Source organism: Quercus lobata, chromosome 4, assembly GCF_001633185.2.
Source record: "Quercus lobata isolate SW786 chromosome 4, ValleyOak3.0 Primary Assembly, whole genome shotgun sequence".
Lineage (NCBI taxonomy): Eukaryota > Viridiplantae > Streptophyta > Magnoliopsida > Fagales > Fagaceae > Quercus > Quercus lobata.
The window spans coordinates 22,078,779-22,103,858 of record NC_044907.1 but is presented as its reverse complement, the minus strand read 5'-3'; the positions used below and the strand labels follow the sequence as shown (position 1 = coordinate 22,103,858).

General features: G+C 35.7%; 3 protein-coding genes across 5 annotated transcripts; 1 reads left to right on the top strand and 2 right to left on the bottom strand.

Moving 5' to 3' along the window:
• Window positions 1-8,591: 8,591 nt before the first annotated feature.
• Window positions 8,592-13,198, top strand: LOC115986336 (uncharacterized protein At2g29880). The gene is made up of 3 exons (XM_031109200.1): window positions 8,592-8,864; window positions 11,598-11,953; window positions 12,066-13,198. The coding sequence occupies exons 2-3, from the start codon at window positions 11,600-11,602 to the stop codon at window positions 12,636-12,638; spliced, it is 927 nt and encodes a 308-aa protein (XP_030965060.1). The 5' UTR covers window positions 8,592-8,864; window positions 11,598-11,599; the 3' UTR covers window positions 12,639-13,198.
• LOC115986335 (pentatricopeptide repeat-containing protein At1g11290, chloroplastic) lies at window positions 9,031-16,757 on the bottom strand. 3 transcript variants are annotated; one of them, XM_031109198.1, is made up of 3 exons: window positions 13,970-16,757; window positions 13,703-13,781; window positions 9,031-10,730 (listed from the first exon to the last, which is right to left on the bottom strand). In XM_031109198.1, exon 1 carries the CDS (start codon window positions 16,665-16,667, stop codon window positions 14,214-14,216), a length of 2,454 nt encoding a protein of 817 aa, XP_030965058.1. In that variant the 5' UTR covers window positions 16,668-16,757; the 3' UTR covers window positions 9,031-10,730; window positions 13,703-13,781; window positions 13,970-14,213. The 3 variants fall into 3 exon arrangements, with proteins under 3 accessions (XP_030965058.1, XP_030965059.1, XP_030965057.1); XM_031109199.1 differs by having other exon boundaries at window positions 9,031-10,727; XM_031109197.1 differs by lacking the exons at window positions 9,031-10,730; window positions 13,703-13,781 and adding an exon at window positions 13,808-13,826.
• A 2,034-nt stretch (window positions 16,758-18,791) lies between these two features.
• Window positions 18,792-23,781, bottom strand: LOC115986828 (protein ELC-like). The gene is made up of 2 exons (XM_031110161.1): window positions 22,335-23,781; window positions 18,792-19,174 (listed from the first exon to the last, which is right to left on the bottom strand). Exon 1 carries the CDS (start codon window positions 23,565-23,567, stop codon window positions 22,359-22,361), a length of 1,209 nt encoding a protein of 402 aa, XP_030966021.1. The 5' UTR covers window positions 23,568-23,781; the 3' UTR covers window positions 18,792-19,174; window positions 22,335-22,358.
• Between the last annotated feature and the right edge of the window lie 1,299 nt (window positions 23,782-25,080).

Here is a 25,080-nt window from a genome sequence, read left to right as displayed (position 1 = left end):
ATAAATTAAGAATTTTCTATTATTCATATGTGCAGGATTATATCTATAAAATTGGGAAAACAAATTACTACTTACAAGTTAGAACGCTGAAGCAATCCGCATTAGCCAACGCCTTGAATTGATCGACGGACCGGCTCGTTGCCATTCCACATCCGACCAAGGCGCATTGCCAGCCTCCATCCACTTCCCTCCTAAAAATTCCAAGCAAGGTTTTTATATGAGAATCATAATTTGATAGACGAGATAACAAACATGCAGTGACAGAACTAGCTTAGGGCTGAGGGGGGCCATGGCCCCCCTCCCTTTAGCCTTTGAAAATAAATCAACTGGTATATATATCAACACAAAAAAAAAAAAAAAAAAAAAAAAAAAAAAAAAAAAAAAAAACTTTGATTCTAAAAATTTATAACTCCCCTCCCCCCTTCTCCCAAAGAAGATTACAAGCTAACCTCATGAAATCCAAAAAGGATAACAAGAAAATCCATTTAAAAAAAAAAAAAAAAAAAACATATCCGGATAATAAGAAAAATCTTTGGACAAATCATAAATCCAATCTAAGCAAAAACAATAGCAACAAATCAATTGCAAATCCTAGTAAAACAAATCACAAAAACCCAAATAATTTTTGCCCAATTTCTCATTCTCATTTGAGAGCTCTATGCTCCTCTCAAATGACTCCACCCGTGTAGTCACATAGACAACTCCTATGCCACTGATCACTCCATCCACACACTGGCCAATTAATATCACCAATAGCTTGGATTAATTGGTGTCTTTAACTCAACCCGTGAAAAAAAAAAATTATTTATTTTATGAATGATAGAATTAATTTATTGATTTTTAATGTTTTATTAACTTTGAGACACATTTGGCATGCATTCATAAATGGTAATACAAGTGTGAAATAACAACAATTTATTGTTTTGTGCCTTACCTAACTACCACCAAAGCATGTGTGTGATTAGTCTATTGGTAATAAACACTATGCCTTAGCTAAATTAATGTAATGGTGGGAAAAACTTTAGGCGTAAATACACTTTTCTTCCCTACATTTTGGGGTCATTTCTATTTTAGTTCCTACATTTCTATTTTACCACTTTTAATCCCTAATCCAATTAACGCGTGTTATTTTAGTCCTTTCAGTCAGCCAACGAATGGAAATAGCTGATGTGGCTGACGGAAGAATTAAAATATTATTAAAAAAGCCACGTCAGATAAAATAATATAAAAAATTTCTAACCTTCTTATTTAAAAAAAAAAAAAAAGAATTAAATTAATTTTGTTTCTCTTTTTTTGGGAAGAACATGAAGAATCTAGAACATGTATTCTTTCTGTCAATCATGTTCTTCATTTTTTTCCTAGCAAACCTTGCCCAGAAATTTAAAAAATCAATATTTTTTTTTTCTCTTTTCTTATGTTTCCTTAGCAACAAAACCCATAAAATCAGTCAGATTGACAAACACAAAGACATGCCCACAGATTTACAAAACACAAAAACATTCAACAATTACTCTATCATTCTTTCACATTCCCATTACAAACACAAATACCTTCAAGGATTCAAAATACCTTCAACAAACCCAAAGTCCTTACACGCCTTAATCCAAATTTATAGACCCAAGCAAACCCAAATAGGAAAAACCCCAAACTCAAGATCGCTTTCCTTTTCCTCACCAACTCCGACCTCCACTTCGCCCCTCTCTAGTAGCAATTTTTCCAAAATGCCCCTTCCAAAAACCTCTACAACATGTATGTCCACGCTGATCCTTCCGTCAACGTCACCCGCCCTAAGGGCACCGTCTTTGAATTCCGCTTCATTCTGGCGAAAAAAACCTACCGCAGCTCGCCAACACTCATCTCCGCCACGCGTCATTTGCTCACCACCGCCATCATCGACAATCCGGCCAATGCGTTCTTCTTCTTCTTCTTTTTTTTGTATCGAATCTACTTGTAGTTCGGATCCGGGTTGATGGAGCCAAATCTATCTTTGGGAGCCATTTGGGTTTGTAACAGTTTTGGAGATTTGGATTTGTTTGGAACAAGTGAAAGAGTCAGAAACAATGTTTGAGGAAAGGAAGGAAGTGAGGGTGTGGGTTTTTATAAAGGTAGGTTAGAGAGAAAGAGTGTGTGTGTTTAAGAGGGTGTGGGTTTAAGAGGGTGTGGGTTTTGTGTTGTTGTGATCTGGGTCTGTGTTTGTGTTTGTGTTTGATCTCTATTTTTCTTTTCTTTTTTATTTTGTGTTCTTGTAATCTGGGTTTGAGTTATTGGTTGCTAGGTTTGTGTTCTTGTAATCTGGGTTTGAGTTCTTCGTTGCTAGGTTGGATTGGGAAGAACAAGAAGAACAAGTTGTAGTGTTCTTATGAAAATTAATAATGATAAGTAATTTTTTAAAAAAAATTAAATTAGATTTAAGGTTTTTTTTTAATTTTAATAATATTTTAATCGTTACATCAGTGCCACGTCAGCGTCACGTCAGCCAATAGAATGTTTCGTTAGCCACGTCAGCTATTTCCATCTGTTGGCTAACGGAAAGGACTAAAATAACACGCGTTAATTGGATTAGGGACTAAAAGTGGTAAAATATAAATGTAGGGACCAAAATAGAAATGACCCCAAAATATAGGGACGAAAAGTGCATTTACACCAAAACTTTATTATTGACTTAAAAAAAGACTCAAAGTTACCATCCATTATCATGTGATTGTTTAATAGATCTCTTTTTTTATAATAAAAATATATTATTTTCAAACTTGCAATTTTTTTAAAGGAAAAAAAATTTCAACCTTACCAAGACACCAATAATTCTCTCACCCTTTTTTTGTTGAATATTAATGCATGATATTTCTTAACCATTATTTTAGTTGTTTATAATATATATATATATAGCATTATGAAGTTATTAGTTATAGAATTATGAGAAAAGAATAAAAAATTATAATGTGGATAGAATAAAGAATTGGTCTAACCTTGGTCAAATCTTGAATATATTAGGACTTAGTTGACTTACAAAACTCTTGTTCATAAATTCCTATTATTGATTTTTCTTCAAAAGAAAAAATACAAATAATTGAAAAATTAATGCTAATAACGTATTGTTGTCAACCTCTAGTATTGTTATTCCAATTTTTTAAAATCTTTGAACAAAAAACTACGGCCCCCTCTAAGTTTAAATCCTGGTTCCGTCCATGCAAACATGTTATACATGGAGAAAAACTAAAATGCATGCATCTTAGGTTTGGTATGAAATTAAGCCAATGGAATATATGGTTGGCCATTTTTGGACAGTCAAATTGCATTGATCATAAAATAACATGTAAGGCATGTCTAGCATGGGAATCAGAGGGTCCTTTTTTAATTTGGTAGCTAATTGTAATGTAATAACCTCCCCTTACTTTGTTTCCAAAATTACAATAAATGCTGGATTGTGTTTCCAAAATTGACAATAATAGGCGTGTCATGCCTTTTATTTTCAGCCTGTATTCCTGGGGCATAAATACCCTTCATGGCTAGCCCTGTCTACCCATCTCAATTCTTAATGCCTTTGCTATGGCTTCATACCTAATTGCTCATGTTCCCTTTGTTTCCCATCTTCTATTTCCAATCCCACCCAATCCACCTATTTATCCACCCCTTCAAAAATCAAACGTGAATGTGATCTCAAAAAAGATTACTGGATTGTCAAATCGGATCAATGATTTACCAGAAGAAATCCATATTTCAAAAAGCAATAAACCTACAATTGAAATGTAAGTGCATTTCTTTTATGATTAAGAATGACTTTCCAATACTTCTATGAATAACAAGCTTTTTTTTGCTATTGTTATACGGATAGTCTTTTTTATGTTATTCTTATTCTAGAGTGAATTGAGTTAAACAAATATTCGCCTTTTCCATGATATTTCACCAAATGGCCTTGGGTTTTTCTTTGGGCTATCAAATTTCTCATGCATCTAGTTTTTGAGTCTAAAGTCTAAAGTATACAATTTCTGTTTTCCCCAAAAATGATTGTGTGCCATAATGAAAAAAAGGTGCATAGTGTATATTTTTGGGAAACCGAGTTCTGTTCCTTGGACCGCGTCGGACCATACCAATAATATCAATATATAATTTGCTCAACTTTTTTAATTCACTCACATTTCTAGGCTAGGCCAATAAAAATTGCAGTTCCAATTTTCAGAAATTACATTGCATGCCATAGGCATAAGTCAATGTGTGCTGAAATATTGTTTATACTTTATAGTGTATACTTAAAATAAAAAAAATAAAAAATCTTATTACACACTTCTTGTTGCATACTTCTGAATGCATGAAATCGTGTTTTCAAAATACCATTTCAGCTGAAGTGGCATTATTTGCCTCATACACATGTTGTGTAACTATTACAACCTTTTAATAAGTGACCATTTCAAATTATGAATTATTTATCCAAATAATTGGTGTCTGATTTATGTTTGCAGTGATAAGACGAAGATAAACAGGTGTTTGTGTAGAAGAACTCATTTGTTCAGGGATTGTAGAGACCTGTGGTGGTATGTCCTGTTCCATAGTCCTCTTATTAATGTTCACTTTAATGTATTATTTCTGCATATCAATTTTTGTCACACGTTGTTGCAACTTGGTTTACAATTATATTCAATTAATTATAAACTACTAGTAGAAAAATATGGAGCTTTTACAAACACAGGATCATCAATGCAGGGGTTGGGCCGACAGTGTTTATATAATAAATCCCAGGACCCAATTTAATAGTGAAAAAGGAATAGCATTTGTTAGCTTATATATGATAATCTTTGAAACTGTTCTGTACTAACTTGTGGCTTATGTGCTTGATCTATGCAGGGAATATAACATTTTTATTCGATAATAAATTAAAATTTAAAATATACATCTTATCTCTAACCCAAAAATAATATCATTTTTGTTAAAAATTGTGTTAATCTTCTAACTGTATGGAAGGCTTTCAAATCATTTTATTTTTGTCAATCTTACACTCTTTTAGGAGATGAGTGCATACGTATTTGAACCTTTTTTAGTTGCAATCTTTTTGACCAATTTAGGCTCTTTGATTTAGTTATTATTGCTGTTACAGCCATTATGGTTGTCTTTGATTTAGTTATTTCTATTCATTGAAATGCTTCAAGTAAGACACTGTCAAAATTATGTATGAACTCCTATAAGTAAGAGACGTTAGAATATTGTTATTGGAAAGCGATATAGGGCGACTATTTTCTAGTTCTATTATGAACTAAAAGCTTAAATATTACAATCAATGCATACTTTATATGCTTGGTTTTGAGATGGCATGTCTTATAATTAAATCTATTCATCAAAACATCGATGATTCCTAGTATTTCTTATTTTACTTCTCTTTGTAGCAAATCCATTTGTTTAACATTGATTGGATTCTTGGTCCTAATGATAAAAAAAATGGTTATATTTGATGAATGCTTGAGGGTGAAAACTGAAAAAATCAATGATCAACCTAAGCACAAAATTGTGTTTAGAGATCTGAGACCTCATAAACATTCTCTCATTTCAATCTCTCTGCTATATTTAGATTGTTGATCTCAGTACCTCATAAACATTCTCTCATTTTTTGAAAACAGGATTCCACAATTTGTTAGAACTTCATTTTGTACTAAAAGTATATAGGTCGTTTCATTGATTTCTATTCCACTACATATGTGGCAACACTAAATTTTCTTGTTTCTCGTTCTTCCAGCATTGATAATCCTAGCATTTTCATTGAGAGAACAATATAAGCTACACACCGTTTAAATATAGCCAGGCGTGATAAGCCCGGAAATCCATGGAAGAAGGGATCGCAATGTCTAAAGCAAAAGCTTTTAAAGATGCGATAAGCCCGGAATACCATGGAAGGGAGGATCAAATCTCTGAAGCTATGGACAATGGGTTTGGTAAAATTGGAAAATATGAATGAGAAGGCAAAAATATTTGACAAGCCTCAAGAATACAGCCACGTTAAGAACTACTTAGCCGCCAGTGTTTGTTTGAGCAAGGTCCTTCGATTTATCTAAACTAAAGTAAGGCCATCAATTGTGGGAAGTGGGATGAAGAATTCTGCAAGCCTCGAATTTAGGTAGAAGATTCATCTCTCTATTTAGCCAATGCCAAAAATTAGCAAGCAATTAAGAAATTTTTTGCCATGCCAATGTTGTAGATTCTTTTGTATCAACCATTTCATGGATTAATTCATTTTCAGTAGATAATTGTAGCTTTGAATTGACTCTCTCTCTCTCTCTCTCTCTCTCTCTCTCTCTCTCTCTCTCTTCAATGCAACATTTGTCTCTTATGAATTATGTTGAAGAAACTTCTAACTGTGCATAATCTGGACTTGCATCATATGTTGAATGTGGACCATTATTTTAATAGTTCAAAGCAAAATTATTATTCTATAAGGGAATTCAGTACCACTTTAAAATTTCTAGTAAAGATAAAAATTGTTGCTCATTGAAAATCAAAAACGTGAAAAAATGTGTAGCCAGAAATTGTTAGAGAGATTGGTCTAAATAATTGCAAACATATATAAAAGAGATGACATTGTTATAGAAACTGGTCCAAATTCCTTTACATGTAGTTGTATTAAAGTTAATTGGAGAACCTAAGAGCATCTCCAACTATGTAAGCAAAAGCATAAAATTCTCTATAATAGAGAATAGGACCATAAAAACACTCTCCAATGGGTTCTCTATACCCGGAAATTTTTTTGGCTCATGAACAGTAGCTCATCAAGCCTGATGGGCTACTGTTCATTCTTCAAAAAAAAATTTCTATTATAATAATCAGGTGGTGAATAAAAAAATGTTGGAAGATGTGTAGTTGTTAAAAAAAGAATAAATAATGAATAAAAAAATAATATTTAAATGAGATAGAGAATCTGTTGGAAAATGTATTTAAAAAAGTGGATAGATAAAAGGTAAAAGTCATTATTCATTCTCCAAACAGTACAAAAATTTGATGAATTTGTTGGAGATGCTAATACTCTGTACCTAAAAAATTGTAACTAACTTTCACATTTTTATTAATTTTTGGTAAAAATTCAACATTGTACCTCTCTCTCTCTCTCTCTCTCTCTCTCTCTCTCTCTCTCTCTCTCTCTCTCTCTCTCTCTCTCTCTCTCTCTCTCTCTCTCTCTCTCTCTCTCTCTCTCTGCAGCAATATCAAATGGTAATCCACTCATGCAACGGCATGGGATGCTCAAACAGAGTTTCCAATCTTGCTCCAATGACTGTGTTTGGTTTGTTCGAAAGTTGGAACTGAATATTCTTGTACTAATTTATATTGATAAGAGAGATGCTACGTCTACAATATTTTTACAACAAATCACTGGTGGTTAGTTATTATTGGTTCAAATTTGAAACTAACACTAAAATTACTTTTTTGCTCTAACAATAACAACCAATAACAACCTGCCACTTAGGATTTGTTGTAAAAATATTGTAGATATATCATTTCTCTATTGATAAAACGTTTCAAAGTTGTTGCTAATTGTATAATATTCATTTCTAACACAAAAATAATATTGTAGTTAATACCATAAATTGACAAACATGAGGGATCATAAATAAATGAAGGTATTACTACTAGATTATCATTAAACCCCAATATACTTAAGTTTCATACCATATTAAATTATCAATTAAAAATCAATTATTACTCACTTTTTAAAATCAACATTACATAATGGGTATTCATATATCTCATTACATAATAAGTAGCCCATTAATTTAGAACGAATCAAGCCTAATAGAACCGAATTTCGATAATCAAATCAAGAAAAAATAAAAAGATCAAATCAAATTAATAGCTCAAATTGCTTTAAATGTCACATGGAAATAATATCTAATAGAACAATCAAATTCAATAATAAGGAAATTATAAAATAAAAAAATACCTAGGAAAAAAAAAAGTTTTGTTCACATATTAACTAAAATTTAGCAAAGCAGATCAAAATTGGTGGAATAGTGCGAAATGGACTAAAATTTAAATTGAAGTGGAATAAGAAGTGATTCGTATGAGTTAACATATTGTAACAGAAAATTTTGGTTATTTTGAACAAGACCAATTGGAATTGATTTGTGCACGACACTATCATCCCATGGAGAACGATTTTTTGTTTTTCCTTTTTTTTTTTTTTTAATTATGCATTATGTCTTCTTAGCTCTTAAATAAAATGAATCAATCTTACCTATAAGAATACGTATCTTCTATCTTAATCTTATAACATGAGTCACACACGAGTCCATGATACCCGACGCTGTAAGGAAAAAAAAAACACAAAGATCCAATCTCAGAGAGAGAGAGAGGGAGAGAGAGAGATATTGAAAAATTGGAATCCAAATATTCAATATATTCTCTTTGAATCAACATTTTTCAACATCTGGATTCACTTTGCATAAATTATTCCATTCGCAACAGTAAAATGCTTAATTTAATTCCCAATTTCCGATGGTTCTAATCTTTAATACTTATATTGCTATGTGTTGACTCTTTTGCTTACGTGGCAGATTCTGATAGGACGGTCTTATAATTTACCAAACCGCCGTGCACGTTAACCAATGAACTCAAATCAACTTTTCTCTCGTAAGCGTTTGGTTTTCGAGAAAGTGCTGGTCGAGAAAATTTTTTTCAAACATTATTTTCTCGAGAAAAAAAAAACCCTATCCTCCCAAATGAGCCGCCCTAGTAATAGCAGCAGCAGCAGCAGAAGTAGTCGTTCTCCTTCATCGTCTTAACTTTATCGCTACATCTCCGGCGATCAGATGATGTCGGAAACGGCGATCTGACCGGCGAGAGATTTCCACCACTCTAAAGATCGGAATCTCCTCTCTCCGTCGACTCAGGTATCATACACACACTCTCTCTCTCTCTCTGTGAATACATGCATGCAGTTTCCTCTTTTGTGTGTGATTTTGTTAAAATTTGTTGTAATTTTTTTTTTTATGAAAAATATTTGGGTGAGATAGTTTGTGAAATTTTATTGAGTGGGCATTATGTTGTAGTAGCTGCTTTTTTTTTTTTTTTTTTTTGGTTTCATTGTGTAATAGAAAGTGTTAGATTTTTCTGTGTATGTGTATGTGTGTGTGGTTATCAAGGTATTAGTGGACTAATTTCATGACGCCATTTAGTTGAAATTTCTTCTTATATTGTGTGTTTTGGGTTTGAAACACTATGAAAATCAAAATAGTCTGACTGGATGTTTCTGAATGATCTTAAAATTCCCGAAAACTATCTGAAGATATGCTTTATTGAACTTTAGGAGAAAGCCAAGAGTTGTAACTACTAGGCAGCATGGACACTTCATTTGAGGTCTCGTACTCACCGTGTCATGTTATAATTTTTCAAAAATTACTCGTGTCGCTCTTGTACCCATACCCGTATTGTGTCCATGCTTACTTGGTGACTAGGCTCAGTGGCTAGCCCAAGTTGTTGGGGTTAGTTAATTTTTTCTGTTTTGGTTCGGTAAATCAGGGGAGGGGAGCATCTGTAGTGAATTTCATTCCTTCCCCTCCGTTTTCTCAGCAAATATGTGTAGCACCGCGTGTTTTATTTTGTGAAAGTGCCTTCTTACTTATGCCCAGCTCAACATGAAATTGAAGAATCTTCAATCCCTTAAATGTTCAAACATTGTAACATTCACAAGAATTAAATGTGGACTTCCATGCTGTCAATTCTGAAATTTACATAATAATGTCTTTGAATAAAATGCTTTTGGTGATTACTTTATTATAGATATCTTATGGAATGTGTGAACCATAATGACAGTTAAAATAGTCAGAATATTTATGAATAAAATTATATTATGTACTTTTTACTTCTAATGAATGTTGTAAGAATGTTTCGAAACTTATGGTGGTTGGATGATGTTGATAATGGATGACTGGATATGTGACTTGACTTCCTCTAACACTTGTGTGTTAATCCATGTAAACATGATTTGCATTTGAACCTGGTTTGATTCAAGAATGCCTTATAATTTTTATATGTAATTAGTTGAATGCATTTTTTCAGATTGAGTTGTAGGTTTTGGTTACTGATTTTGGTCTAATAAGAATTGGGCTATAGTATGTTGGTTACATCTATGTAGTCAATGAGCTCTAAGCTCACATGGCACTTCCTCCCTTCATAAAAAAAATGAGGTGGAGGGTGAGATAATGTTTCAAATTCAGTGGGTATTTGTGTAACTTAACAATAAAAAAGAAAAAATACATGTATTTAGAGGGAGGAAATATTATTGCTTATGAACTCTCATCAATGTTTTGTAAGTCTACTGTATATGTCCAACATATTTAGTTTTATGCTACAAGACATTGGATGCACTACGCAAACCTAAATTTAATACAGGACAGGAAGCTTCTGTTCTACATCTATCTACCATTCCGATGGCCTTGAGACTTGTTGGGCATAATATAGTAATATGGATATGTTGACATGTCATCCCTAATTGAATAGATCAAGAGGCAAATTATATTGGTAATATATGTATGCACTGGCAGTGGCCAGATCTAAAGTTAGCTATGAACTGCTAACCTAACGGTGTTAAAGGGGTATGGATTTATATTTGATTCCTGCATTCAAGTTGTTCATTGCTCATAAATTAAGCGTATACTAATACTCGTGACTTTATACTTTCACAAATTAATGGCCAGTTGGTTTGTTTTGTGACCTTTCACCCATGGTTGACAATTTTGCTCAACTTTAAGTTGCTGCTGCAGAGAAGAAGAAAGAAAAGGGCAATTAGAATAATGTTATACTGAAGAAGAATTTGGGAAGTGAGTGTTTATAAGCACAAATATAATTTAACTTCCTAGCATGCTAAACAGATTATGGTCCTATAAAATTGGAAGATAGCGGTTGATTATCTAGGATATCAGAACCAAAGATGTGTTATAAAATGCATTGTGAGTTGAATTGGTGTTGGGAGCCTCTAGATTGTGGTTTATAATTTTGCTTGTTTGTGAGTTTATTGGGTAAGAGAATAAAATAATGAATGCCGTTTAAATGTTTATATTGTTGTTGAAGCATTTTGGAATAAAGAAAATGAAGTAGAATCACAGATCATAAATTTTTTTCCCCTTAAAAAATTTACAGTTCTAGATATTGCAAGCTGATTATGGATTGCACCTGTGGTGGTCAACAACCTCACTCTCCACCTTGCTCTTACAAAGGGAGAAGGTTCCATCTGAGTTAACCTCATTGCCATATTATCTAGCACTGATGATGATAACTTGAAAACTCGGTACCCATACATTAGTGCAAAGACTTACAACATAAAATGGAACTGTCCAACCAAGTTTTCACTTCATATGCTACTATGGTTGCAACAACCTATCAATTTAGTAACTGTTTTTCTCTTTGAATCTGATTTTAATGACTAAAAGGCCATCTATCTATTGATCCTAATAAAGTGAAGTAGATGCCATGTAATTAATACGTGATCCATGTTGATAATGTTGGACTAGGTCATTTGCATTTTCTATTACTAATCACTGAGACAATTAGTATGTCAATTGGTATGTTGAATTCTGTTTTATCATGTGGCACAAAATATATTTATCTGTCCTTTACTGATTTAGGAATGGAGCAATATGACCTTCAAGGGCAAAGACGGGATATGAAGCACAAAGGAAGGAACGTAGTATGGTCAATTGCAATGGACAAGTGCCTTATTGAAGCCCTTGCTGTGCAGGCTAGAAACGGGAACAAAATTGACAAATGTTTTAATGAAAATGCTTACACTGCTGCTTGTATTGCTGTGAACTCTCGTTTTAACTTGAACTTGAACAATCAGAAAGTTATTAATCGACTTAAGACAATTAAGAAGAGGTATAAGGCAATGAAGGATATGCTAAGTCAAGAGGGATTCAAGTGGAATCCAAATACGAAGATGATTGAGTGTGACAGCGATGATCTTTGGAAGAGATATGTGGCAGTAAGTCTTCCCCCCTCCCCCCTCCACCCCATCCCCCCTTTTTTTCTCTTTAAAATGTGTCATACTGTTGTTTACAATATTCCTGTTGGTGTTCATGGATTCGTTGGAGTAGGCACACCCTGATGCAAGAGGATTTCGAGGTAAACAGATAGAGATGTATGATGAATTAAAGATTGTTTGTGGGAATTACCAAGCCCCTAGTCGTTGGGCTAAGATGAAGGACGGAAGCCATCCAACAGATTTCAGGAATTGTGATGATGACTCTGTCTCATATCTTTCTCCAAGTTCAGAAGAACTAAGCGACACAGATGGGACAGAGTCATATACTGGAACACCGGAGTATGCCCAAATGCCAGATGGTACTCAAGATCCTCCTATGGCCCAGCCTCTCAGACAAATCCCAAAACGGTCGCGTGGCTCAGAGGCTCTTCAGGATGCAATGTTGGCTGTGGCGTCCAGCATTCGGCGCTTGGCTGATTCCATGGAGCGAAGCAAATGCTCAATTGACTCACATGAGCTATTACAGGCAGTGATGGAGATCGATGGCCTGGAAGAGGCTAAACAGATGTATGCTTTTGAGTATTTGAATGCTGACCCTGTCAAAGCTAGAGCCTTCTTGACTTACAACCCTCGAATGAGGAAGATGTATTTGTTTCGACAGTTCTGGTGGTGGAAGGGAAAGTAGGGCCAAATCTTAGGACTTTTGGGGTATATAACTCATGATATTGTTGGTGTTTTCTGGATGTTTGCACATTATTTAAACCATCTTTTGTTGATGTTTTTGGAGGTGACTGTATAGATATCAGATATTCACAGGGTGAATATAATTGGCAAGCAGCTAGGATTGTAGAGACATGTTCTGGCTTCCATGCTGCCTGTTTTGGAAGTGAAGCTATCAAACTAGCAGTAGGCTTAAGAAGATTTATTTTCTTGCTTTTTACCCCCTTTAGCTTTTCTAAACCTGGAAATGGCTGGTAGAATTTTCTCTTTCAGCCTTACATGGAATTTATGTGTTTACCACGAATTGTTTCGAGCTGTGTTGTCGACCGTTGAGGCCTTTTCGGCCTTGTTGGATTGTTTACAACTGTTTTGCCATTTCCATTCGATGCTAGCAGACAGGTAAGCGACCGACAGATCAGAGCAGTTGGGTTTGAGCATTACACTCAAGTGTATCATGCTGCATATTGTAGACATCAAAATTTTCATGAGTTCTTAATTATGTTTTAAGCTGAGCCTTTTTCACAATTGGTACTATGCTCTTTACACGTCTTATTATTAGTACTATAATAATAATATTACTATTATTATTATTATTATTATCATTGCTGTTGACTTCAGAAACGTAATTATCATATTGGTGCTGATTCTGCTGATTCTGCTGGGAGGAACTTCTAATTCCAAGTTGATCTTTTCTGGAGATGAATTGATTTTACCACGTACGAGAAATTACTTTATGTCACCACTTTGAAATTAAAACTAAAATGAATTTGATTCTGGAATTTATTTTTCTCTTTTTTTTTATTTCATTTCTTCTTATCATAATTATTAGAGCTGTAATACTGTATTGAACCGGCTTACTGTTATAGTTCACAGCAAATAATTGGCATATCATACTTGACATTAAATTTTTGTTTATTGAAGGTGAAGACTGAGCAGTGAATACAGCAGTTTGGGAGGTCATTTATAATCTGAATATTAAAAAAAAAATTCAACGATTGTGAATTTTAATATGGAAGGACAAGTGGTAACCTTTCCATGTCCAGAGCCAATTTGGCCTGTAACTCAGAGAACATGCTCCATCCATTTCAAATCAGTACCAGGGATTACTCTGCTTAAACCAATAAATATATAAAAGGTGAATGAGAAGGAACTCCTGGAGGAAAAGAAGAAGAAGAAGCTTAAATTTGATATAAGGATTTTCATAAAGACTGCATATTTCATTTCAGAAGTAATTAGGAAAGGGGCAAAAAATTACAATAACTTGATCAACAATGATCTGATTATTACAAGATGTACCTTTTTAATGTTTGTTGGTTAGAAAAATGGCAGCTCAACTTCCAGACCTTCTGTTTGTTCTCTTATTAAGATATTAATTTGCACTGTTTGGGGAAGATCGTCAATAATATCATGATGTGTAACAATATGGAAACAACAAAATTCATCCATGGAACTCTTTTTATCTGTACCCCGAGGCCCCATTCCTAGTAAATCATCATTTGTAGCTAGTACATCAACTCTCAAGAATCAACCCTTGACGACTTTACCAATAATCTCCGCAAGAACAAGTTCCGTTTTTGAAATGGTGGAACCGATGCATATCACGCACTATGATTTCCCGTCTGGTCACAAGAGAGATATACTTAGTCGCGTTATGGCAATCTCCACAAACTCGGAGGTTTTTTCGGATGTGTATGGTTGTTCCCGGGCTGGTATTTAACAGTCCAAACGCGATAGCCAGCTTCTCACTATGGCTATTGAGCAACTGCTTCTTAACATCATCCTCCACATCATGAATTGAATTAGTATCAGGCACATAACCGGCAGCCTTAATATCTTCTCCCAATGTCTCAAGAAAAGCATATATTCTTTTGGATTGGGGATGGATCGTGCTTCCAGAATAGAAACTGTGAACCTCATTTTTCAATTCCACTAGGCTGCAGCCAGGAGTCTTTTGAAGCCCAGTCTTCTCCATCATGGTTCTCACTTTGGCCATTTTGTCCCACATTGAAGCTGTGGCATATATATTCGAGAGCAGTACATGGTACCCACCTTCATCTGGGTTTAACTCAAACAGTTTTTTTGCTGCCTTCTCACCCAGTTCAACATTTTTATGAATTTTGCAAGCACCCAACATGGCACCAAATACTGTAATCCCAGGCTCAACAGGCATATCTTGAATGAAATCCCAAGCTTTATTGAGCTGTCCAGCTCGACCAAGAAGGTCAACCATAGCTCCATAGTGATCCATGGCAGGCTCTAAACCATAATCTTCCTTCATGCTGGAAAAGATGCGGAGACCCTCTTGCACTAAACCTGAGTGGCTGCAAGCAGAGATAACACACAGAAAAGTTATGTCATTTGGCTTGATGGTTCCCTTTTGCATATCATTAAACAATTCGACAGCATCTTTTCCAAGGCCATGAGTCCCATATCCATCTATCATAGCATTCCAAGTTGTCACATGCCGCTCCTCCATCGTGTCAAAGAGCTTTCTTGCAGTGTGAATAGCTCCACATTTAGCATACATGTCAACAAGAGCAGTCATCACAAAGACATTTTTGTCCAAACAATTTCTTATAACAAGTCCATGCATCCACTTTGCTTGACGCGTAACTGACAACTCTGCAAGAGCAGGAATCACACTCACCAATGTAAATGAATCTGGTTTTATATTTTGGGATTGCATCTCACAAAAGTGATTTAAAGCCTCATTTACTCGCCCATTTTGAGCATAACCTAATATCATGGCATTCCATGAGACAATGGTTTTGCCCTGCAAGCCTTCAAATACTTTAGCAGCAAGATCAACTCTCTTACATTTGGAATACATGGATATCAAAGAGTTCTTTACAGAAACATCATATCCAAGTTTCAATTCATCCACTAATTTATGAACAAATTTTCCCCGCTCAAGATCACCCAAATCAGCACACGCATGTAAAGCTTCCATAACAGTAACATTGGTCGGTTCAACCCCTTCATCTAACATCTTCTGGAAAATTGACATTGCTTCCTCAGGATCTCCACTTTGTACGTACCCATGAATCATGGAATTCCATGAAACAACAGTCCTTTGTTTCATCCTATCGAAGATCAACCGAGCAGTCCCCACCGACCCACATTTCGAATACATGTCTACTAAAGCAGTAGAAATATTTACAAGCAACTCAAACCCAGCTCTTATAGCATACCCATGAATCAACTTCCCAATCCTCCAAGACCCAATATTTGCAGCGGCAGGCAAGACAGTCACCACCGTGATTGAATCAGGCTTCTGCCCTTCCTCCTGCATCCTCAAAACCAAATCTAACGCCACTCTCGCCAACCCATTTTGCGCGAATCCAGCAATTATCGTATTCCAACACACCAGGTCTCTTTCGGGCATTCTATCAAACATCTTATACGCATCATCAATCTGTCTACACTTCGCATACAAATTCACAACCCCAGTCATTGCAAACACATTCGACGAAAACCCATTACTTATCACCTGCCCATGAATCTCTTTACCCCTCCTAAGGTCCGCATTATCACCACAAACTTTCAACAAATAAGTAAAGTTATAAACAACAGGCTTAACATCATCACACTTCATTCGAACAAAAAAAGACATGGCGTTGTGTAACGAGGAGTTCTTAGCATACCCTTTAAGCATAGTGTGATAAAGCACGTCGAGTTTATCCTCAATGGGCTCGAAAACACGAGCAGCTTCGTTGACACTGCCGTATTTGCAGAACAAGCTGAGGAGCTTGGTTTGGAACAAGTGCTCGTTGTAGAGGCCGTTTTTGATGATGAGAGGGAGGATTTGGTGGAGCTCTTTCATGGAAGTGCAGAGCTCGAGGAGGAGAGCTGAAGGGTGCTTGTAGACATGAGAAGGAATGTGGGTTCTTTGGGACAGAGTGTGAGAAGTGAGGTTTGGTTTAGAGGGAGGAGTTGGTGGTGACGGAGGTTTGTTGTTTGTGAGGTGCAAGAACTGTGAAGCAGAGCTCATCATCTTCTTCTTCTTCTTCTTTCTATCTCGCTTTCTTTACATTTGTTGTGGCTGTTGAGTTGAGGATGAAGTTCTTCAAAATTATGTTTGTTTGTTTGTCTTTTTTTAAAAAAAATAAATAAATAAATAATAAAAAATGAAGTGCTTATTACAAGTTACAATTTTTACAAAGTCAGAAATAATGATTTTTTTTTTTTTTGTGAAAATAATAATCAAGTTCATGGTAAGCTTTGTTTGTTTTGATGCTTTTTAGAAAATAAGTCATTTTCAAAAAAAAAATTATATAAAATTATCTCATTTTTCTATATTTGATAACAACATTAAATAAGTTGAAAAATAATTAAATTACATTACTTTCTTTATTTAACTTGTTATGTCTAAAATAAACCATATTTTTTATGTTGATTAAAAATAACTTTCATTCTACTCTTTTTTTCTTTCTTTTTTTCTTTTTTTTTGAGAATGATTCTACTCATTTTTTCTAGTGTTACCAAATAATAGAATATACAAAAAACTATTTTCATATAAGATTTTTCTTTGAAACAAACAGAGCATTAAGAAGGAAAAGTCTAAAGGTCTCTCCACTCTGAATGATTCAGAGATTGTTTTCTTATCCTTCCAAATGATTTTGTGTTGTGATGAGTTTAAGTTGTACTTTCTCGAATGATATATGTAATTCTGTAATTGAGAATCTGATATGTGAAAATTTTATTGAATATTTTTTTATCTATTCGGTCAACTTTGGTCTAGTTCAATCCGTTTTGGTCCATTTCAATGAAATTTGAGACATTTTGGGGGTGTTTGGTACACAATTTTAAACAACAATTTTTAGTTTTTAAACAACATTATAAGTATTTTCACACACTTTTTGACCCACACGTATTTCCACACATGTTTACAAACAACAAAACACATGTTTTTAAATGCATTTACCAAACATCCCCTTTGCATTTGGATTTTGGACTCCTCATCTGCCCAACAACACAATCGGCTAAAGTTCCACATTAAATCCAACTCAGTAGTAATGAATCACTAACATTTGAGTGATGATGCACAATGGTTGCTCGGAGTAGTTAATATTAGATCATGCCCCTTTCATAAGCATTAGCATTGAACGATGATGCACAATGGTTGGTCCCAATGCTGGAATATCATGGATATGATTTGGTTGCCAGATACTACTTCTGGAGTTCGCATTTTTTTTTTTTTTTTTTTTTTTTTTTTTTAATCATCAGTTCATCGCCAAATACCAATGGAAGGTGAAAATGACAGCTTTTGACCATGTTAAGCCTTGTAGCACAATGACATTGCCTCCTTTTTCTTTACAAGAGAACTAGGTTCGAATCACCCCTCCCCACTGTTATAACTATCGAATTCTAAAAAAGAAGCATAAGAAATTTCTGCCACATTAAGTTTCCATTGAAGTTAAAGTGAAGAATAATTTAACAGACAAGGAGTAAAAGGAACCAAAGAAAAAGATGTAAAGAGTCTCTCACACTGACACTGGAATCACAAAGTTGCATAAGTCAATAAACAAACTCAATTGCTCATGAAATGCTTGCAATTTACTGTGTAGAGAGATAAATGAAAGCATGTGTTTTCTTATACCACAATATAGAAGGTGAATTTAATCAGCCATACTAGCATCCTGAGCCCACATCATAAGCCTTAGTTCTGCGATGGTTTTCAGTACAATCATGAATCATCTGCACCTTTTCAACTATGCCACACAAAAGCATGTAGAGCAACTTAACCGAGCTACTTTGATTTTTTGCCAAATGTTAGCTAACAGAAGCAAATGCCCTGTCACTAGTGCAACTACTAACAACAGTAGTTCAACGTTATCAAAAAATCTGACAACAGTAATCGGTAGTGTATCCATACATCATCCCAAGTATTTAGTCTCTTCATACCTACAGTCCCAGACTAAGCATTCTATGAGGAAGAAGGATCTAACTAAACCTCATTCGATAGTTCAAAATACCAAAATCCATTATGTTGATGCAGTAATTGTGTTTATTTCTTAATTGAATAGGTCAGCTGGGTAGTTGAAGAGAAGAGAATGCATCTAGAAAAAGTGAAATACCAAATCCATGTGAAAATTGAACGGGAAGGGGAAGAGCACAGTGAAGCTAAGGCAAATGCTGTTTTTAGGCTTAACATTAGCCAAAATTATACCGAAGCGACAAGAACATAAAGAATATTTATGAACTCAACTAAAGCCTTAATCCCAATAAAATTGAGATCGGCTTTATGGATCCCAAGTATACAAACTAATGAAAACAGACTTTTATTTTAAGAAGGGATTGAAACTGAAAATTCCCGTGCAATAAGGTCATGTTTGTCATACATGATATACAAATTTCATTTGTGAAAGAAAATATGTACATAGTTATATATTCACATACTGTCATGTACTTTTGTGGATCAAGTACATGGCACATAAAAATTTTCTAGTGTTGGACGTCCAAGCCTTGCAGAACATTTCCAATGCAGCAATTAGAAGGCACCTACCAAATATTCAGATTCCAGAATATTTTTGTGAGTTAAATTATGTAGGTAACAGTACTGGCAGAAAGCACCAAAAACACTTATAGTAATAGCAAAAGTAAATGATTAGTAATGTCATGTACCAGAAAAACTACAAAATTAATAACGATCATACAAGTCTATGGAATCATCTCAAAATGGTTCTCTTAAAGCTGTTAACAAGAGAATAGATTGTTAAGTACAAAATATGATCTCCACCTTCTGGCCTCCTATGTTAGATTTTTAACATCCCTTTATCAAAAAAATTGCACAGTAAGGACAACACTTTTTTAACAGCAAAGTTTCTAGGCATACTTTGGTAACCTAATTCAAAACCAACTCAGTGTGTACTCTTTAGAGAATAATGCACACAACAGCAGTAGGTTAATACACTTTCAGCCATTCAGTAGATAGAAATCAACTGTGAGCTAACAGGACTAAAATTTCATGCCTCAGTAGAGACCACCAGAGAATAAATAATAAGCTCACAACACACTAATGACAACATACATTCAAACACCCCTTTCTTTCCTCTCTCATCTCCTCTCCCCTGTCAACTCACATTCAAACATACAGTTAAGTTGGATCAATGGACAGGCTTATGTCAGTGTTGCATCCTACTTATAGTTCTTATAATATAATGACTACGAATAGACCAAAATCTCTAAGGCAAACCAACTGCTGTCCAGATCCTATAAAAGCACAGAGCAGATAAAAATTTCAGCCTTTTTAATGGCAACCTAGTAGGTGCAGGACTACAAAACAGACCTGTTGAAAAGCTAGACATACATGGACTTCTAAGATTAATCAAATGACTTAAAATGAATTTTCCCTCGACGGATATTACGTACAAGTGAAAGATTACCATTCATTTCTTTTGATATAAGATGATCAAAATTCACATCAAAGGACTCATTTGTGGAAAAATTCATAAAATGAAGAGATCTAATTTAATTGAATACAAACAAAGATCAATTCCTATTGCTTAAATCTTAAGTACATTGGGTGACTGAAATGCGGAAAGTAGTAACTGCCATATATCCAATGGTAAGTTATCTTCACCAGAAAGTTTAGCATATCAGGAAAAGATTCTAGTAACTGAAATAAGTGCAATGACTCAAGAGAGAATCATCAGCATTATGCTTTGCACAATAAACCAGAGCATCTCAATGCAAAAGCCGAACCACAAAATCAATACTCCTTAGCAAGGTCACATATATTAGAAGATTCTTTTTTCATTTTTTGGATACGTTATTAGCTCACCTTCCACCTTTGCTCTTAAAAATAGATTAGGAGCCATTTGAGTGAGGACTCATTGGCATCAAAAGATCAAACAGTAAAGTACAGGTATAAGTACACTCACCAAGTTGTTTACATATTTATAACAAAAACAGGGAACTTAAAACTTATATATACATACATACATATATATATATATATATATATATAATCGAACAAGTGCTGGAGATATCATCATCAACTTCTTTAATCAAAGAACTCAAACTGCAAACATATTACACCAAAGAAATCTATAACTTGAGAACTAACCAAACCAAAGAATTGTAACCAAACTCCAAAACCCACCTTAATGAAATGACCTCATCTTAAATTCACAAGTAAAGAAAGATAACAAAAATTTGACATTAACCCATCAACTATTCCATCATATAATATCCAACAACCTGCACTTGTTTACCCTATTGATACATAAATAAATCTAAATAATAAGCTCACAATACACTAATTACAACATATTCCAACCACCCCTTTCTTTCCTCTCTCTCATCTCCTCTCCCCCATCAACTCACATTCAAACATACAGTTAAGTTGGATTAATGGTAGAACCGGGCTTATGTCAGTGTTGCATCCTACTTATAGTTCTTATAATATAGTGACTACAAATAGACCAAAATCTCTAAGGCAAACCAACTGCTGTCCAGATCCTATAAAAGCACAGAGCAGATAAAAATTTCAGCATTCTGAATGGCAACCTAGTAGGTAAAGGATTACAGAACAGACTTGTTGAAAGGCTACACATACATGGACTTTTAAGATTTATCAAATGACTTAAAATGAATTTTCCCTCAATGGAATTATGTACAAGTGAAAGATTACCATTCATTTCTTTTGATATAAAATGATCAAAATTCACATCAAAGGACTCATTTGTGAGAAAATTCATAAAATAAAGAGATCTAATTTAATTGAATACAAACAAAGATCAATTCCTATTGCTTAAATCTTAAGTACATGGGGTGACTGAAATGCAGAAAGTAGTAACTGCTATATCCAATGGTAAGTTATCTTCACCAGAAAGTTTAGCATATCAGGAAAAGATTCTAGTAACTGAAATAAGTGCAATGACTCAAGGAAGAATCATCAGCATTATGCTTTGCACAATAAACCAGAGCATCTCAATGCAAAAGCTGAACCACAAAATCAATACTCCTTAGCAAGGTCACATATATTAGAAGGGGTTTGGCTTACCTCTAATACTTTTTAAAATGGAATCTCCTTTTGTTTTAATGAGAAACTACCACATCACCCACTAACTAACTTAATGGTGGATATTAACACTCACTACACATCATTCTATCTCAAGGAGAAACTAACTACATGTCTAGTTGAAAAAGTACCAGAGGTAATCCAAACCCTATTAGAAGAATCTTTTTCTTTATTTGCATAGGTTATTAGCTCACCTTCCACCTTGCTCTTACAAATAGAGTAGGAGCCATTTGAGTGAGGACTAATTGGCATAAAGAGATCATCTAAAAGTACATGTATAACTTATTTATAACAAAAACAAGAAACTCAAACTACAAACATATTACACCAGGAGATATTCCTCAGTACACAAATTGAGAACTAACCAAACCAAAGAATTGCAACTAAGCTCCGAAACCCATCTTAACAAAACGACCTTATCTTAAATTCACAAGTAAAAATAGATAAGATAACAAAATTTTGACATTAACCCATCAATTATTCCATCATATCATATCAAAAAACCTGTACTTGTTTACATACATATCATAAAGTACAATCTAAAAATCAATTTTCGAAAACGAAAAAATAAAAAATAAATAAAGCATTGACAAATTTTCACATGACCTTAAAAACTATATGACTTTTCCAACTTACAGAGCAGCGTGTGGCAAATCAAAATCAAGCTCGAACACGCGGCAACGCATCAGGATCCCCACCATAGTGCGATATCCGAGCAGCCATATTAGCCACCTGAGTCTGCATTTGCGCAGCCCTAACTTTCGTGGCGGTGGCGCGATGAAGGAACTGCTCGCGCGACAAGAGCCTCACATTCCTCAAGTACAGATCGAACGGCACCGCGCCCTCCTGCGCCGCCTTGTCGAGCGCGTACACGGCGTCCTCGATCGCCAAGTCCGCCGCCGTGCAATCCATCATCTGCTTCGACAACGCGTCCATACACTCGAACGCGTCGTCCACGTCCACACCTTCTCCGAAGCTACGCACCTTCGCTTCGTTCTCTCTCAACCAAGATTCGAGAATATCCGCATTCATCAGAACCATCTGCAACTGCTGCTCCAACCCTTCCTTCTCGTCGTGCATTTCCTTCACGGCTTTCCTCAGCTGATCCTCCCGGTACCGGAGCACCGACTGCGCGTTGAACATCCCTTCCATCTCCGCCTCACGCGTCTTCCTCATCGAAACCACCTCGCCGTGCACCATCTCGACGAGCTTGTTCACCGCATTCCTCTTGAACACCTCCGACGGATCCTCCGTCTGCGCCGCCACCGCCGCCGCGGCGGCAGCACCATAAGGGGAAGCCGGGTAGGACCGCGGCGGAGGAATCGCAGGGCGCGTGTAAGCCGCCGCCGCCGGCGCGTGAGTGGGACCATAAGGGTTGAAATTAGGGCTAGGGTTAGGGTTCGGCCGGCGCTGCGAGTAGAGCGGCGGATCGCGGCCGAAGTGGAGGCTGAGATTCCGGGCGAGTTCGACGAGGGTGGAGCTCGGGTAGATCCAATTCTGTAGGTAAGGGATTGACACGAGGCCCGAAGGGTTGACGTGAGGGTGAGGGCGCTTGATGATCATGTCGCGCGTGGGGTTGACGTAGACGCAGGGCGCGTGGCGGGGGTAGGACTCCATGAGCCAGATTATGATCGGGATGTTGTAGGTGACGGACTGGAAGGAAACCGGGATGGTGCCTTCGGCCTGGAGGAGGTTGACGGAGCGGCCGTCGTTGTGGGTGAAGGTGGCGGTTTTGGGGTCTAGAGATGGGTATGCGGAGGTTAAAGCAACGAGGTGCTGGCGGATTAGCCATTTGGTGTCTTCGGAGTATGGGAGGGCGGAAGGCCCGCGTTGGGAGAGGACGGAGCTTAGGAATTGTTGGGTCTCCATATTTTTTTTGTTGTTGGTGGTGGCGTGTATGGGTTTTTGCGAGGGATGTTCGGACCTTTAAAAATATGAGAGGAAAATGGGGATTTTGTTGAGGAAAAAAGAGAATGGGGGAATTTTTTTTTTTTTTTTTGGTGCTTCTTAAGGAAGTTTTTGAGATTTATGCGTGTCACGGTGTCAGCGTGTTGTTTGTTTCGCAAGGAGTAGTGAGGAAGTAGTGGACTTCCTTTTTGGTCTATCTATGCATTGGTGAGGAAGTTTATATTTTACACACACAAAAAAAAAATATAAATAAACTGGACTCCAAACTGCGCACGTGTGATATGATTCTCTTTTTTATTTTAAGTTTAATGTAATTTTTTAACTAACATTTAGAATTTGAAATAGTGTAAACTGGTGAGTTTGGTGTGTATTAGTTTTTAAGAAAAAATTGTACTAAATGTACATGAGATTTATTTAAATAGAGAGTGTAGTAATTTTTAGGAAAAAAAATTATCTAATTACATTAAGAATATTTTTAACATATTTTGAAATTATAACTATCTTTAAGAAATTTTTTTTTTTCTTTTTTTGCAGTGTTGTTTGATTCACAAGGATTGGTAAAGAAGTAGTGGACTTTCTTTTTGGTCTATCTATGCATTGGTGAGAAGTTTATAGACAAAAAAAAAATATATATATATATATATATATAAATAAACTAACCTCTGCACTCCGCACTCCGCACATGTGACATGACTTAGTGAGATAAGAGCATCCGTAGCAGCTGTTGCAAAAATTATGTCATTTTACCACACTAAAGGCCTACTTTATTATTTTACCACATCATTTTAACATCACCGCCTACAGCTGTTTTATTCATTTTACCACACTAAAGGCCTACATTTTATCATTTTAACATCACATTTATCAAATGTTTTATCATTCAATTCTATACATTAAAATAATATTTACTACACATTAAAATAATATATTATCTCCTCCCCCATTATCATCAACAACAGCACAACAACCCACACCGCAAATCAACTACCACAGCCCACAACCACCGATCACCCCCACAGATTCAACCACCGACCCACCAATATCAACCACTGCTACCAAAAAAAAAAAAAAACTCAAACAAACACTACAACCAATATCAGCCCCTACACCAAAAAAAAAAACACCACAACCAATATCGGCGACAGCACTGGTGAGACCCCTCCACACTCCACAACCACAAATCTCACACCCACAACCCAATCTCACTCCCACAACCCACAACCCAATCTGAGACCATCCCAAATCTCATACCCATCCTAAATCTCATACCCACAACCCGATCAACCTACCACCATCAACCAAAATCAGCCAACCACCAATAATCAAAACAACCAACCACCAAAAAAGAGAGAGAGATCGGCAAGATCGGAGCGGCGATGACGACCGGCAATGACAATGGCGATGACAACAGTGATGACGATGGCAATGATCGGAGTGGCCTTGCCCATGCCACTTGCACCTCCGATGATAATGG